This window comes from Hoplias malabaricus, chromosome 4 (genome assembly GCF_029633855.1).
Source record: "Hoplias malabaricus isolate fHopMal1 chromosome 4, fHopMal1.hap1, whole genome shotgun sequence".
Taxonomy (NCBI): domain Eukaryota; kingdom Metazoa; phylum Chordata; class Actinopteri; order Characiformes; family Erythrinidae; genus Hoplias; species Hoplias malabaricus.
In genome coordinates, this window is record NC_089803.1 from 72,751,100 (window position 1) to 72,769,401 (window position 18,302).

The 18,302-nt window shown below is 46.7% G+C and overlaps 1 protein-coding gene across 2 annotated transcripts in view; it reads right to left on the reverse strand.

Annotated features, from left to right (window-relative positions):
* Positions 1 to 7,413: 7,413 nt before the first annotated feature.
* The window catches only part of slco1c1 (solute carrier organic anion transporter family, member 1C1), a 41,237-nt gene continuing 30,348 nt past the window's right edge, over positions 7,414 to 18,302 (reverse strand). For both annotated transcript variants that reach the window (XM_066667580.1, XM_066667578.1), the window contains exons 10-15: positions 15,890 to 16,082; positions 13,312 to 13,477; positions 10,859 to 11,028; positions 9,392 to 9,456; positions 8,488 to 8,605; positions 7,414 to 7,859 (exon numbers count right to left, since the gene is read on the reverse strand). In XM_066667580.1, coding sequence (XP_066523677.1) covers positions 7,619 to 7,859; positions 8,488 to 8,605; positions 9,392 to 9,456; positions 10,859 to 11,028; positions 13,312 to 13,477; positions 15,890 to 16,082 — 953 coding nt within the window. In that variant the 3' untranslated portion in view covers positions 7,414 to 7,618. The remainder of the gene's footprint in view (positions 7,860 to 8,487; positions 8,606 to 9,391; positions 9,457 to 10,858; positions 11,029 to 13,311; positions 13,478 to 15,889; positions 16,083 to 18,302) is intronic.

The following is an 18,302-nucleotide window of genomic DNA, read 5'->3' on the forward strand; positions in this document are numbered from 1 at the left end:
GAGTGACTGGGTGAGTGTGTGTGTGACTGAGTGACTGGGTGATTGTGTGAGTGAGTGTGTGTGTGACTGGGTGAGTGCGTGTGTGACTGGGTGAGTGTGCGAGTGACTGGGTGATTGTGCGAGTGACTGGGTGATTGTGTGAGTGACTGGGTGATTGTGTGAGTGACTGGGTGAGTGTGCGAGTGACTGGGTGATTGTGCGAATGACTGGGTGATTGTGAGTGTGATTGGGTGATTGTGTGAGTGACTGGGTGAGTGTGAGTGTGACTGGGTGAGTGTGTGAGTAACTGGGTGATTGTGAGTGTGACTGGGTGAGTGTGTGAGTAACTGGGTGATTGTGAGTGTGACTGGGTGATTGTGTGTGTGTGTGTGTGATGCTTTGTGATGGACTAGTTCCAGCTGGAGTCCATATCAAAGACCCTGAGCATGAGGAAGCACAATGAATGAAGCTGAATGAATGAATGAATCAAGAGGAACTGCAGACACAGAAGAACCTGAGTAAGTGCATGCTTGTGCATTCTGTTTTTATTTACCAACTCAACTGATCTTGTGGACTTCCTGTGCTGTGGCTCCAGTCACCTGACTGCAAATATCAACTGAAACCCATTCTAAAGGTGTTAAGTACCACTACTGATTCAATTAGGGAAACAATCAGCTCGAGGGAGTTTCAGCTGTGACCACTCCCTCAGGCCTTTTGTTCTCTACCAAACGCTCAGTGGGCGTTCTCAGCTGGGACAATCAATCACCAACACAGGACAGCTGTGTGAGATCTCCATTACAAAAAGAATGATCCATCTGAAGCGTCAGTCTTCATGTTCAGCCTTTCTGGGGTAAAGACATAACGTGTCTCCCAATCGTGTCCCCCAAACGAGGCCACCAAACAAACAAACTAAGCCTAATTTTCCTCCTTCCACAATGTGTCCCTACCCCATCTCTCTGGCGCTTCTACTTCCACAGATGGAAACGAAACCTTGATAACCTTCGCTCTCTATATCACACATCCACACCCATTACCAATTCCTTCTCAATAGGTCTATGGAACTGTCAGTCTGCAGTAAACAAAGCAGACTTCATCTCCGCCTATGCAAACCATCTTTCACTAGACATCCTAGCCCTCACTGAGACTTGGATCAAACCGGAAAACAGCGCTACCCCCACTGCTCTCTCCATCAACTACAGATTCTCCCATACGCCACGGCCTGGTAAACGAGGTGGTGGTACGGGGCTGTTGATTTCGAATACATGGAAATATTCCCAGTTCGAATCATCAGTCTCGTACAGCTCCTTCGAATTCCATGCGATACTGATGACTGCACCAGTAAAAATGTATGTGGTCGTTGTATACCGTCTCCCAGGGCAACTGGGTGATATCCTAGAAGAACTAATGTAAATGTAAATGTAAACAGACACCCTGCTTTCATCCATCCCTGAACATGACTGTCCCATGCTCATTCTCGGTGACATGAACATCCACCTTGACACTCCCGCTGCTGCCGACTTCTTCTCTCTGACCCACTCTTTGAGCTACAGCAGGTATGCACCCCCTCAACTCACAAAGCAGGTAATGCAATTGATCTCATTCTCACCAAACACTGCCTAATTAACTCTGTAAATGTTACTGCTCTACATCTCTCTGACCATTACTTTATTCAGCTCAATGCTTGTCTCCCTCAGCAACCCACTGTGTCCGCTCCCTCTGTCCCCTTCCGGCGCAATCTCCGCAACCTATCTCCCACCCACTTCTCTGCCCTTGTAACTTCTGCTCTCCCACCCCCCAGCACCTTCTCATCTCTTGAGGTCAATGACGCCACAGAGTCACTCTGCACAACACTGAGCTCCTGCTTAGATCGCTTGTGCCCTCTGACTACCAGACCCGCAAGACCCATGCAGCCCCACCCGTGGCTTACTGACTCCCATCGATCAATGTGCACTAACCTCAGAGCTGCTGAGAGGAGATGGCGAAAAACAAAAGACCCATCACACCTGACACAACTACAATCCCTGCTCTCAGCCTTCTCAACAAATGTCACCATTGCAAAAAAGAAATTCTACCAAGACAAAATCAACGCTACTGACACCCGGAAGCTGTTTTCAACCTTCAAGTCTCTGCTGAACCCTCCACCTCCACCCCCTGCAACCAACCTCACCGCTGACGCATTCGCTGACTTCTTCACCAGCAAAGTTGCTGCAATCAGCAGCCGGTTCTCTGATCCTTGTACACAGCCTCCGACTCCCCCTTCGAATCCTCCTAAACCTACTGCTTCCTTCCCTTCTTTCACTCCTCTCACAGAGGACGAGGTATCAAATCTTCTTAGAGGTGGCCGTCCTACATCCTGTCCACTGGATCCCATTCCTACCACCCTACTGCAAACCATAGCCCTGTCCATTGTGTCCGCAACCACTCATGTAATCAATTCTTCACTAACCTCTGGAACATTTCCAAACACCTTCAAGAAAGCTCAAGTGAGACCTCTACTCAAAAAACCCTCTCTTGCTCCTTCTATAGTAGAGAACTACCGACCAGTCTCTCTCCTCCCCTTCCTGTCTAAAATCATTGAAAGAGCTGTCTTTAAGCAGGCAACAAAATTCCTCTCCCAACATAACCTTCTTGACTCGAACCAATCCGGCTTCAAGAGTGGCCACTCGACGGAAACTGCACCTCTATCAGTAATGGAAGCTCTTAAAGATGCCAAAGCAACAGGTCAGTCCTCAGTTCTCATTTTGCTCGACCTATCAACAGCATTTGATACGGTCAACCACCACATCTTACTAAACAAACTCACTGACATGGGCTTTAAGAACAATGCACTCTCCTGGTTTGAGTCTTATCTCACTGGACGATCCTTCAGTGTGTCATGGCTTGGACAAACATCAGTGCGACACCACCTCACCACAGGCTCAGTGCTGGGACCCCTCCTCTTTGCCTTGTACACTACCTCTCTAGGCCCAATCATACATTCACACGGCTTCTCCTATCACTGCTATGCAGATGACACACAGCTCTATTTATCCTTTCCTCCAGGAGACACTTCAGTGGCAACTTGAATCTCTGACTGTCTCTCTGACATATCTACATGGATGAAGGAACATCACCTCCAATTGAATTTATCCAAAACTGAACTACTGGTCCTCCCAGCCAAGCAAGCTATTCTCCACAACATCAGCATCAAGCTAGAGTCCCTATCAGTGGCTCCCACCAAGGCTGTAAGAAACCTAGGTGTCATGGTTGATGACCAGCTGACCTTCGCAGATCATGTTACCGCTGTAGCTCCATCATGTCGCTTCTCCCTATTCAACATAATGAAGATTAGGCGATACCTAACTCAACATACAACACAGCTCTTCGTTCAGATGTTAGTAATCTCCCGTCTAGACTATTGCAACGCCCTCCTGACAGGTCTTCCGGTCTGTGCTGTGAGACCGCTGCAGATGATCCAGAATGCTGCAGCATGCCTGGTCTTCAACCAGCCTAAAAGAGCACATGTCACGCTCCTATTAGTTGAGCTGCATTGGCTACCCTTAGCTGCTCGCATCAAATTTAAATCACTAATGATGGCCTTCAGAGTATTCACTGGTTCTGCTCCCATCTTCCTCAATAGACTCTTAAAAGCATACGTTAGCGCCCGTTCCTCAAAGGAGCGCCAACTAACACGACCAACCCCCCGTACAGGTCAGTCGAGGCTGTTCTCATCTCTGGTACCACGCTGGTGGAACGAGCTTCCAAGCACCATCAGAGCAACAGAAACCCTCTCTGCATTCAAGAAATCATTGAAAACCCAGTTCTCCCGAGAGTATCTCTTGCACTGAATGTCTTTCTTTAATGCACTTATTACTTCCTGCATATTGCACTCAATGTAAGGTATTTTGTATAAATCGTGCTGTAGTTCGAATGTTAGATCCTCTTTTGTAAGTTGCTTTGGATAAAAGCGTCTACCAAATGCATAAATGTAAAATGAATGAATGGGTGTTTGTTGGAGGGTCTGAGGTGTGAACTGTGGTGGGATCGTGGTTGTTTTGTTGAGAGAGTGTCACAGTCACAGGATGGATATTGACTTCCTTTTATTATAAATATATATTTAAATAAAGCAGTGAATGAAAGTCTACAGACTGAGCTCAGAAAGGAGTAAATGCCACACTTTATTTGCTTTAGAAAAAGAAATCTTGGTTGTTGCTGGTAAACATTAATCACTCAGAAATTAAACATCAACAACAACAACAAAAGAAAACAGGAGCTTCACGAACGCGATCGAGGAACGAAGCACAGTCAAACCCAAGCGAAGGAAGGGTCCTCCGCCAATAGAAAAATAACTTTGTTTTTGCAGTCTTTCTGGAACACAACCGAGTGAAGAACCTGAGAGTAGAGCAGTGGTGTGTAATTTACTTTCCTTTTTGGCACACACACACACACACACACACACTGTCACACACTTCACAGCAGTAATGATGATGCCCCATGGACCCCACCGTCTGCTCCTCATCACTGTCCAGTGAAAAATGTCTAGTGACTGCATCATTAAACACTGTGTAAATCACACGACGAACGACCAACAGAAACGCTCCAAATTTACTTTAGAAATGAATTAATTTACATCGACTTCCAATGAAAATGAAGAAGGTTTTTCCTCCTCCTGTAAAGGTACTGTTTGGGAGGCCCATGTTTTCCATTGGACAGTGACGCTGTGCACCTCTGGGGGGTGCTGCACCCCTGTGTTTGATGGCGTACGGTGTTGTGGAGGTGGGGGGGTCACAGCCAGGCAACATGGAAAAGCACAACGGTGATCACATCTACGACCCGACAACACACAGCTCTCCTCACCCCGATACATTCAGTACTTCTGAGATCACACTCTCCCTGGAGCTGCACACAGTGAACTGGTCAGCGTTATATAGGCATCTGTCTGTTCACATGGCATTTTCAACCTCTCTCACACTCTCACACACACACACAGCACTGTGCAAAGGTCTTACGCACCTAGGATTATTATTAAAGTAATTTATCTTCTCACTAAATGTGTTTCTTCTCCTAGTACTCTCTCAGAATTAAAGGTACATCACTGTCACTGAAGCTACAGACAGTGTAGTGTATCTTTAAAGGTACAGCAGTGGTGTTAGAGTCCAGTTGTGTTCCCTAAAGGTTCATTACAGAAGGAGAGGGGGATCTCTGTAATCTTTCATTATACAACTGTGGAGAATAACAGAACACAGTAAAAGTCCTGGAGATGAAACGGGGCGAATGACATCAACACGACTTTAACATCCACAGTTAATACAGAGTAAGGTACAGTTCTGTTCCTAATTAAAGACACTGTATATGTTCCACTGAGGACACCACCTCAGAGACAGATTCCTGAGAGAGAACACGCTTTAACTCAATGTATTTATTAACCTCTAAAAATAGGGACTGGACGATAACCTCAAATAACACTGGACTGTCACCAGGAGAGGTGTGGAGAGGGTTAAATCAACACACACACACACACACACACACACACTGGAATAATGGGCATGTGTTTATTCTGATACTGAGGGGTTATTGTGTGTTAGATTTGTTTTACAGTAAATTAACTGCTTAGAAAAAAGCTTTTTAAATCTAATTTTCTCAGGTGTTTGAAGTTTGCACAGCGCTGTATGTGGACATATAAACACCAATCAGCCTGAACTACCTGAACACCTGCTAAACAGCTGTGTAGGTTGCCCTTGCGCCGCCCAAACAGCTCTTAGCCTTCAAGGCACTGACCCCACGAGACGTCTGAATGTGTCCCTCGGTCTCTGACACCAAGACGTAACCTTTAACCCCTGTAAGCTGCGAGGTGGAGGAGGACACTGCCGTTAGGGACCACCACTGCCGTGAAGGGTTTAGGGAGGTGGTACATGTCAAAATAACGTCCACATGAACTCCAGGACCAAGGTTCTCCAACAGACCATCACTCCGAGCTTCACACACTCGCCTTCTTCTCATAGCGCTCCTGGGATCATGTCTTCCCCAGGTCCGCGCCGGACACGCACCCCTCCGTCCACGTTATAAGTGCGATCTATCAGACTTCCACTGCTCCACGGCCCAGTGCCGTACTCATAAGCCCAGAGCAGGCACTTTCTGTGATGGACAGTGGTCAGCAGGGGGTGCTATGACTGGTCTGTGGCTACACAGCTCCATCCTTACATTCACACATTTTCTTCTGCTTTCATCATCAACTTCAGGAAATGACGGTTTAGTGAGTATTTTAGCTCCCTTCGTCAACAGGGGGCACTGGCGCCACATCGGCAGTGTCACTGGTTTTAATGTTGTGGCTGATCGGTGTCGTGTACCTACAAGGCATAAAAGTATATTCCCATGTGTAGCTTACGCACTACAATGGCTGTCTCGAGGAGTAAATAGAGAATATGATTGATGCTGCCACCTACTGGAGATGTGTGGTAATGTTTCATGTAGCGATATGAGCGCTGTGACGCTGCTAAAGGCTTAGCATTAGGCTGAGCTTCGAAAAACACTGCTGATATATTCCACTCCCCACCAATGATCGGTCCGTCAGTCTTTATTTACCCCAAAACAGACACTGAATGCGGGTTCTGTTTGGTCCATCTGATTTGGTCCAAATTTAGCCCCGGACTCGTGTCAGCCACAAGTCGACGGAGAGTCTGATACCTTCACAGCACTAAACTGGCCGCACTATCAGTTGTGTTCTGATGGGCTCTCTGCACATCCGCATATACACATGTAGTTTACTGGCTCTGGTATTGGTCCGACGTGAAAGACCTTCTCCATGTCACGCCAAATGATCACACTGTGATTGGTCCTTTTGCCTGTCAGTCAGATTTCTCCTGCTGTAGAAGTTTAGTGGCTCGCTAGAGGCCGTGTGAGACTAGCCCCAGACAGACATTTACCACATTTCGGCCAGTGTTGGACGTAGAGGAACGATCTCTTCACCTTTCACTGCTGACCGTATTTAAATGTTGTTCAGACAGCTTTTAAACGTCTTTTCAACACGTATTTGTGGGTGGGTCCTCACTGACAAATCTCTAACTCAGTGGAGCAAACGATGGCTTTTTAAACGAGGGCTATTGCCTGCTTCAGTTGTTCAGCTCTGAATAAAAACATCCCCCCGCGCTGGCCGTCTGCGCTCCACACTGAGCATCTCTCACCAAACTCAAAGCCTCACAACCTCAAGGAAAGGACAAAAGGCTCAGCGGCAGCCTTTTGTTGTCAAATGGCATTTAATCCACTGTCCAAACACTGCCCTCATGTGGCGGCGCGGTCAGTTCAGTGTTTAGAAAAATACAGACCCTAAAAAAGGAGAGCCGTAAGGTTCTCTGCACTTCACCACAGTCAAATAAAAAAGACAGACGCTTCTTTAGAAAATCCATTAGTCCCCCCTCCCTCAGACCCCCAACCCCCCACACAATAAAATATGCTACATCTTTTCATCTATTGTAAAAGAGTATGTACATTCAGGAGCAAAGTGTCCGAACCATAAACCTCTGGACGTCTTCACATCGTCTGGTAGAAACAGTTTATTCTCGATGAAATAAACAGCCATGAGCACAGCCAGATGGTTCCCTGCTCGGCTGCCTCTCCGGTGTGTGTGTGTGTCTGTGTGTGTGTGTGTGTGTGTGTGTGTGTGTCACAGCCGGGTCTCCCGTTCAGGGTCGTAGTCTGAGGTTCGTGGGGACTGGTCAGAGTTTGAGTTGGGGGTCTCCTCTTTGCGTAGGGCCTGCAGCTCCGCGGCGCTGCTCCCCGTGTTTCCATTGGAGAGAGTGACCCCCTCCTGCCTCCCGACCTGCCTCTGGAGGAGCAGGAGACCCAGAGCACACAGGAAGAAGGACACGGTCCTCAGACCCAGCGTTAGACTCAGGTACGCTATCCTGAGAGAGAGAGAGAGAGAGAGAGAGTGTCAGAGAGAGGGAGAGAGAGAGAGAGAGAGAGACAGAGAGTGTGAGAGAGAGAAAGAGAGAGACACAGAGAGAGAGAGAGAGAGAGAGAGAGAGGGAGAGTGTCAGAGAGAGGGAGAGAGAGAGAGACACAGAGAGAGAGAAAGAGAGAGACACAGAGAGAGAGAGTGTGTCAGGGAGAGAGAGAAAGAGAGAGAGAGAGTCTGACAAGTGCCCATAAGGTGACATATAAAATTCATTGCAATATTTGTGTGTGTTTAAGGATTTGGGGCCTATTCCATTCCAATGAGTATTTTAATAATTCACAGAAAACCCACTACAGAGAGCCTTTATTCTGCTCTGATTTATTTCACCTGCACAATGTGAACGTGCACACACCGTGACTCCTCTATCACCAGAGTTACACCAGGAGACAAAGCTAAAAGGGCCAGTCAATTCCCAGTATGGCCACTAGGGTGCCAAGAGGTGATGTTCACAAAGTGGATGACAAAAACTCTTTGTGATATCAGCTCAGAGCCCTAGTATTCATTTTCAGTACCATGCCCTTCCTGTGAATGCCTTAGTCATGATTAACCCCAGCCCGAGGACGTTGAGCTGTTACCTGTAAGCCGTGGTGTTGTAGATTCGACAAGCTCCTTTCCCACCACATTTCTTATGGCCCCACTTCAGACACGCGGTGTCGATGATTGCCCCAAAGTAAATGGGAGCTGGGATCCCAGCTGTGAAAGGCAGATTTGATCGTAATAAACAACTCAGAAATGGATTCCCACTTCACAGAGAAGCTCAGACTCAATAGAGCACCATTTTTATTTTTCATTTTTACTCTTTCCCTCAAATTTATTTTGGTGCTTTTCCACTGCATGGGATCAACTCGACTCGCTTTTAACTGTTCACTTTTCCACTCCCACTGCTCCCCAGTGAAATCGAGCCAGTGACGTCTCTAATGGGAACCACAGGCTTTAAAAACCACAACAATGCGGTGGTAAAGTCAGGCGCTGTTTACTCATTGTGTTTTACTGTGTTGTTGTTGTTGTTGTTTGAACTGAACACGGCTCCGCCCCCAGTTCCTCACAGAGCAGTTTTCCTCGTCGTACATTCGTCTTTCACCAGAGATTTTCCTCAGCCACCGACCCAAGGAGCGTCTGATCCCTCGGGGGAATGTTACGAGCTGCTGCTGAGAGTCGGATTAAAAACTAATGTGAACGCTGCTGTAACTTCAGAGATTTTACAAGCGGTGAGTTTGTGCTGGAGCTCTGTGTTTCCTGGTAATTGACAGGTCTCTGGCCAATCAGAGCTCTGCAGGGTTTACACCTCACATTTACCTGGAACCGTAAGAGAACAGCGACTAAACAAGAACCCAGTTCAAGGAGCAGGACCAGATTTACCTGACGGAGAAGTGGAAGACAGGTCGAGTCGAGTAGAAAACATGCAGTGGAAAAAACACTTTTTTTTCATAAAAATGAGCAACATACAACAAAAGAAACCAGAGGCAGTGGTATACAGACCCAGGGTGCGTGTGGTCAGCGTGTGGAATCCTAAAGCTAAAGACTTCAGCTGTGGTTTGATGCATCTACAACAAGAAACAAAGAGAAATACAACATGACACTCACTGAGGTATGGATCCTGGATTTGTTCCTGTTTATATTTACACTGCATTAATGTTCTGTAAAGGAGCAGTTACAAATGAGCAGCACACTTTCACAAGGCGAAATAAAGCTGCCATTAACCCAGTTCACTTCTGTGGAGTCTATGCATTCCTCCAGTGTCAGCTGACTGGGATTTGGAGCAAATCTTGTGACCTTTAGTGCCAGAGCTCAGGCATTATCCTTTAAAAAGACAGATTAAAAACAACAACAACAACAACAACAGCCTTATTATTAAAACTGGACATGATTATTCTGTGGCGCTGACGAGGTTTCAGCTGATCGCTGACTAAACACACTTCAGTGAAACAGCACAACAGCGTTTCTTTAAAGGAACACTATGTGAAAATGACAGCTTTAAAATCATTGTGATGCTCCACTGAGCTCTAACAGACTTTGTCATTGCTACTGCAGGCACAGCACTACAGAAACTGCACTATGTATCCTTGGAGGAGGGTAGAACCCCCCACTTCCCACTGCTTTCAGGGTAGTGCTGTAAAAATGAGTTGCATTATGGCAAACTCTTACATAGTGTTCTTTTAATAAACCTCTCAACACTCTGCACACGGTAGTGACTTTAGTCCAGACCTGAGGAACTCATCACATCCACAACAGAAATCTGAGAGATCACAGACTCTAAACCATCTGTGGCTCTGCATACTTTATTACCCCCCATCTCCCTCTGTTCCTCAGGACCCCCACAGAGCAGGTGTGATGTGGTGGTGGATCATTCTCAGCGCTGCAGTGACACTGACGTGGTGGTGGTGTGTTAGTGTGTGCTGTGCTGGTGTAGAGTGGATCAGACACAGCAGTGCTGCTGGAGTTTTTAAACCCCTCAGTGTCTGGACTGAGAACAGTCCACCGACCAAAAACATCCAGCCGACAGCGTCCTGTGTCACCGATGAAGGACTAGAGGACGAGCGACACACACTGTGCAGCGACAGATGAGCTACTGTCTCTGACTCTACATCTACAAGGTGGACCAACGAGGGAGGAGTGTCTCACAGAGTGGACAGAGAGTGGACACAGGGTTTAAAAACTCCAGCAGCACTGCTGTGTCTGATCCACTCTACACCAGCACAACACACACTAACACACCACCACCACGTCAGTGTCACTGCAGCGCTGAGGATGATCCACCACCACATCACACCTGCTCTGTGGGGGTCCTATGCGCTGAAGAACAGGGGGAAAGGGGGGTAATAAAGTATGCAGAGCCACAGGTGGACTACAGAGTGTAACTGCAGAACTATACAGTGCTCTTGTGTGATCAGGTAGATGATCCTAACCCAGCAATGGCTCAGTGTAGATTCAGTGACTGTGTGTTACCTGATGAGCAGCATGTACCCTGGTGTCCCTCCTAGGGAGATAATGAAAGAAGTGATGACAGACAGAGCCAAGAAGTACGGGAAGACTCTCTGGCAGCTCTCCCTGCGTCTGCACTGACCCACAGATGCCGTCAGGTTCCCTACTGCCACACAGCTGCACTGCGCAAACACCTGAACACACAGAGCCCGAGTTAACCTCCTCCATGCTCACCGTCACACACACATTTACAACAACTAAAGCCTGGTTACACTGGCTGCATCCCAATTCCACACTTAAAGGCACCATTTACATTTATGGGGGAACCCAGATCTCTTTGGTTTGTTTACGTTCAGAAGCTCTGCCTTTTAAGGTGGAGCGGTGAGTGTGAGTAAGAAGCGACTGTATATTCACACACACCCAGTCACTCACACACTCACCCTGTCACTAACACTCACCCAGTCACTAACACACTCACCCTGTCACTCACACACTCAGTCACTCACACATTCACCCTGTCACTCACACTCACCCAATCACGCACACACTCACTCACACACTCACCCAGTCACTCACACATTCACCCAGTCACTCACACATTCACCCAGTCACTCACACACTCACCCTGTCACTCACACACTCACCCTGTCACTCACACTCACCCAGTCACTCACCCACTCACACATTCACCCAGTCACTCACACACTCACCCTGTCAGTCACACTCACCCAGTCACTCACACTCACCCTGTCACTCACACACTCACCCTGTCACTCACACACTCTCCCAGTCACTCACACACTCACCCTGTCACTGACACACTCACACAGTCACTCACAAACTCACCCTGTCACTCACACACTCAGTCACTCACACATTCACCTTGTCACTCACACTCACCCAGTCACTCACACACTCACCCTGTCAATCACACACTCACCCAGTCACTCACACACTCACCCTGTCACTCACACACACTCACTCAGTCACTCACACACTCACCCTGTCACTCACACACTCACCCAGTCACTCACACACTCACCCAGTCACTCACACACTCACCCTGTCACTGACACACTCACACACTCACCCAGTCACTCACACACTCACCCTGTCACTGACACACTCACACACTCACCCAGTCACTCACACACTCACCCTGTCACTCACACACTCACCCAGTCACTCACACACTCACCCAGTCACTCACACACTCACCCTGTCACTGACACACTCACACACTCACCCAGTCACTCACACACTCACCCTGTCACTGACACACTCACACACTCACCCAGTCACTCACACACTCACCCTGTCCCCTCACACACTCACCCAGTCACTCACACTCATCCAGTCACTCACACACTCACCCATTCACCCAGTCACTCACACACTCACCCAGTCACTCACACACTCACCCTGTCACTCACACTCATCCAGTCACTCACACACTCACCCATTCACCCAGTCACTCACACACTCACCCAGTCACTCACACACTCACCCAGTCACTCACACACTCACCCTGTCACTCACACACTCACCCAGTCACTCACACAATCACCCTGTCACTCACACACTCAGTCACTCACACACTCACCCTGTCACTCACACACTCAGTCACTCACACATTCACCCAGTCACTCACACACTCAGTCACTCACACACTCACCCAGTCACTCACACACTCAGTCACTCACACACTCACCCTGTCACTCACACACTCACCCTGTCACTCACACACTCACCCAGTCACTCACACACTCACCCTGTCACTCACACACTCACCCAGTCACTCAAACACTCAGTCACTCACACACTCAGTCACTCACACATTCACCCTGCCACTCACACTCACCCAGTCACGCACACACTCACTCACACACTCACCCTGTCAATCACACACTCACCCTGTCACCCACACTCTGACACCTATCATTGTGGCTGCTTTGGGCCTTGGGTTCTTGAAAAGAAATTTTAATAAAAAGATCTTTTCTTTAATATTTTCAAGTATTTGCTGATTATCATCTCTAACATAACGACACCCAGAGCCTGTTCTGTGTTCTGTTATAAATGTTATGTTTGGAAAGCTCTGAAATCATGGAAACATTGAAAGAACATCAGCTCTATATTTGTCTAAAGCGCCTTTCTCATTTGATTTCCTGCTCTGGGAAACACTGGGTGGTAAATAGCTTTCAGAAAGAAGGGTGGTTTCACATTTCCCCACAACCCAAGCGTGAAAGAGTGAAATCCTCTGAGGAAGTGCCAGAGAAGGCAACAGACGTCTCCCCTCCTTTGAGCACAAGGCAAACAGGCTGTGGACGCCCTCGGGCCGCGGGTGGGAAAGGACAGGGTTCAAGGCAAAGGGAGCCCACCTCGCATTGTTGCCTGGGAGCTTTGATGAGTTACTTCAATAAACACAAGCCATTGTTCCCAGCGAAGCCCTGCAGACCCCGCAGACGGGCCCCTCTTACCGTGTATACTCCAGAGCCGCGAGACATCCGGCACCCTGCCAGGCACGGCGAGATGTACGTGAGACCGTCCTCGCCACACACCGGGTCCCATTCCGTCTCTGAGCACACACACTCCTTGTTACAGTCCACAATCAGGGAGCTGTTCCAGCGCGAGGGGCTCTCCATTCTGTTCACACACAAAGAACAAACGAGACCTTCTTTCCAGCTCATAATGATCTCAAACTCGACTGCACACGTTTATCACACGCCGGGGTGAGTCCTAAACACAGGACGCAGCTTTGGTTTAAACTGTGGAAAACACAGCAAATGTCTCATAACTTTCACTATCACTTCTCTAACTCTGAACTCCATTAGTGCAGGGATCATGCTGCTGTTGTTTATGACGAGTACATTGTCGTATTTTTTATGACATCATACGTTTCTTAGTGACAAACCTGCTGTGTGTGTCATATACAGATCTCATATTTATACTCCCCTCACATTTATCCTCTCTGTATCTAGGGCTGGGCAATAATTCATTTTTAATTTATTTCACAATAGAAACTGTTTCAATAACAAAGATATGATTTTAAACACTTTTTTAATATTTCAGTACATTATTTACAGTCACTGACTGACGTCATTAGAGGGCGCTGTCCTCAGTTCACAAGGCCAGTGGGTTTATGTTCGATGGTGACGTCATGTCTGTTTGTTCTTGTCAGTTTTTCTGAGGCTTTTTTACGGTTCGTATCGATATCGGAATTATATTTTATCGACAAAAATGAAGATATATATCGTGATATAAATTTTTGGTCGTATCGCCCAGCCCTGGATGAAGCTCACCTATCTCTACTTCTATAAGCCACATGTAAATCCCTGCTGTATTTATTGTTATTTCTGTGTGTCTTCTCTTGTGCACTTTGTAAAGTGCTGTGACACATATGTTCACATTTGCACTGTGTATAGTGAATTATATTCGTTTAACTTTGTATATATTACATACTGTATATTATTCATATAATGTATATTTTCATACACACTGTACACACTGTTACATACACTTATTTACATTCATATGATATTTAAACACACTGTTGTGTGTGACACCATCAGTGAGTGTCTGTGAGAAAACACACACATCTCCACACCGACCAATCAGAGAGAGCGCTGCACTAGCTCACGGTCAGTACAGTGAACGACTCCTGAGTCGACTCGTCACAAGGGCAGAGAATGGGCGGGGGATGTGTGTGTGTGTGTGTGTGTGTGTGTGTATGTGTGTGTGTGTTCTCTACTGATAAAACACCATGACTGTGAGCCCTGAGGAGGGGGTGGTAACAGACGCTACACGGATGTTTGAGGCATTAAAGGCCAAAAGGAATCAGGAATGTCACTGAATATGAAGTGAGATTCACTCTGACCTCATTTCACACACTGTGTATTTGACGGATCCGTCCTTCAGGGCACACGGCTGGACCCTCGCCCGGACCGAAGGGGGGTGGGAAAGATTCTGTTCTACACCTTTGAAGTTATGAGAGAAAGTTTAAACACTTTCCCAATTTGGAGCCAAATCTGACTCTGAATCATTTAAATGAACAGCGTAACTCACTCTAACCCTAACTCACTCTAACTCACTCCAACTCTAACTCACTCTAACTCTAACTCACTCTAACCCTAACTCACTCCAACTCTAACTCACTCTAACCCTAACTCACTCCAACTCTAACTCACTCCAACTCTAACTCACTCCAACTCTAACTCACTCCAACTCTAACTCACTCTAACCCTAACTCACTCCAACTCTAACTCACTCCAACTCTAACTCACTCCAACTCTAACTCACTCCAACTCTAACTCACTCCAACTCTAACTCACTCCAACTCTAACTCACTCTAACTCTAACTCACTCTAACCCTAACTCACTCCAACTCTAACTCACTCCAACTCTAACTCACTCCAACTCTAACTCACTCCAACTCTAACTCACTCTAACTCTAACTCACTCTAACTCTAACTCACTCCAACTCTAACTCACTCTAACTCTAACTCACTCCAACTCTAACTCACTCCAACTCTAACTCACTCCAACTCTAACTCACTCCAACTCTAACGCACTCTAACTCTAACTCACTCCAACTCTAACTCACTCTAACTCTAACTCACTCCAACTCTAACTCACTCTAACTCTAACTCACTCCAACTCTAACTCACTCCAACTCTAACGCACTCTAACTCTAACTCACTCCAACTCTAACTCACTCTAACTCTAACTCTAAACAGTCAGTTCAGAAATAATCCAACATTTGTGATAATGTTCATGGCCAGTGTGGGGTGCTTTAACAAATCCATACGATCAGGAGTAACATCTGGAAACACACTGTTCTTCACTCACTCACAGCACAGCGTCTGCTTTTAGAACAAACATCCTTTTACTGTGTTTGTGTTTCTGTGTTTATTGTGATTTTTATATGGTTTTATACAAGCACCATGCGCTTAGAGAGAAGATAAATTATAATAAATATAATAATAATAATAATATTGGTCTTCACACACCACTGTGCATCACGTTAATGAATGCTTTTCAAATGAGACGGGGTCAAACCTGTACGGCACCGTGATCCCAGCCACTTCAGCGTTCTCACACCCCATGGCGAAGAAGAACAGAGACAAGAAGTAACCCAACAGAGACGTCCCCAGCGCAAACTTAGCTGCTCCCATGATGCTCAGCTTGAGCTTCTTCATGAGCACGCCCCCCGAGAACATCCCCAAGGCCACGGCTGGAATGTTGATCACACCTGAAAAACAGAGCGTCATTAGAAAAGCCTGGATCAGACCTGACAGGAAAACCCTGCCCCAGACCTCGGGGGGGCTTTCTCTCCTCATCCAGGGGTCTGTCTTCAGCCCCTAAACCCCACCATGCTCCGTTTCTCCCCAAAACGAACGTGGACCCATTATTATAAAATCAACCAGTTTTTTAAATGAAGCGAAAGGTGGAATTGTTTGTCATTTTACAACGTCTTCTGCATTGAACCCATCTGTGGCAGTGAACACACACACACACACACACACCCAGAGCGGGGAGCAGTTGTGGGTGCGGTGCCTTGCTCAAGGGCCCCTCAGCCGTGGATGTTGAGGGAGGAGGAGGACAGCTCTGTTCCTTCACTCCCACCGCCCTCAGTTTTCCTGCTGCTCGTGGAAATAGAACCAACGACCTCTCAGCCCTAAGCCCTCTGCTCTAAACATTAGGCCACAGCTGCCACATTTCAGAATATTATTGTGTACAATAAGAAAATACCTGAGAAACCCCTCGCCCCCAAATTCCTTCACGCCTCTGCTCTGGATTTACCCCCTGCTCCTGATCACAAATCAGCTCCTACTGTATAAACTGTAATAAACTGGATCGTGGAAACAGAGACGGCACGCGGAGATTAAAGCCCCTCTCCGCTGTGCATCCTCGCGCTAAGCTAATGTGTTACATCCGTGTCTGACAGCAGCCGTGGGTGGTCGTCCTCACTAATGTACCACACTGTAAACACAAACCTACACTTCTGCCTTTTTAATCCAGGAAGAGGTGTTTAAAGTGGGAGACAGCTTCACTTTTTCAGTCTGGAATTCGGCTCCTCACACAAACGCCAGGCATTTCTCAAGAGGCGGCGTCTACTGACACTGTGTCATTCAGAGGCAACAAGGGCTTCCTCATTTTACACAGCGCAGTTCTGCCAGGTTTTAAACAACACTTCTTCACTCAGTCGTTATGAGGAGAAATTATTTTAGAATTATGATCATTATCATGAGCTTTTGTGTTATTTTTATTTAAGAGTTAAAATGAGAAATATGTGAAATACGGCGTTGTGTTGTGTGTATTCTGTGGGCCACTAAACACACGAGCTTCACCTTTCTCAAATATATGACTTTATTATGACATTTTAACTCATAATAATTACTTTATTAATTACATGTCTTAGGTCATTTTTCTACTCTCCTCCAAAAGTTACATAGTGCTGTTTCTGCAGTGCAGAGCCTGGAGGAGCAAGAACAGAGGCTCTATTTTCACTATTACATCTCAGTGGAGCATCACCATGATTCCGAGGCATGCTTTTTAAGGTAGAAATATTAGGTCGTGTTGCTTTAATAATGATAGTCTTAAGAAGCCTCTGGGAATGTATCCTGATTAAATATCTCATGATATAATGCTTATTCCACAGAAAACAAGACTTCACTGACACTGCTGTGATGTAACCAGATCCTTACTGTTACAGCATCTTTGGCTCTTTTCAAAAGACTTCTCCGTGCAGTCGACAAACTGAGGGAAGTTATGAAACGGACATGTGATAAAAACAGCTTAAAAATGAACAGCACGCCATTCAGATCGTTACAGATCGACCCACGCCTGCTGCTCAGCGCGGGGAGGCATTTCCTCTGCCGACTTCTCTTTGCTCAGAGCCTCTGTTGTTCCTCCAGTGAGCGCAGTACGGCTCAGAGTTCTCTGTGTATACACTCAGCCATCACACGAGACTCTGACCACATTGTTTCTCACTCATTGTCCCTTTGATCAGCTCCAATGGCCACACACACACACTTTGGAGCTGTAGAGTTAAAGACTGCAGTCCTCCACCGACTCTGTGAGGGTCCTTAAAGAACAGAGTGAACAGGGGCTAACAAAGTATGCAGAGCAACAGATTGATTAAAGTCTTTATTTGTGGAACTGGTGATTCTTCAACTCTTTTTACCTCAACTTAACTTCTGAAGAATTCACCGGACTTTCACTGTGAAGCCACACTCTTCACTGATTTACCTCTAATTTCTAAAAGTCTGAAAATGAGAATCTGTCGCCGAGTGTCGCTTCCATCGCAGCTGGAAATGAGCTGAAAATGAGCGGAAAGGAGCCTCGGTTTTTAAAGGAAAGGAGATAATAATGTGAAGATGTTATTTATTGTTTGCTCTGTGATCAGGATGAACACATGATTCTATTATTCACCTTTCCAGACAAGGTCAATGTTCACACACTGGCTCCC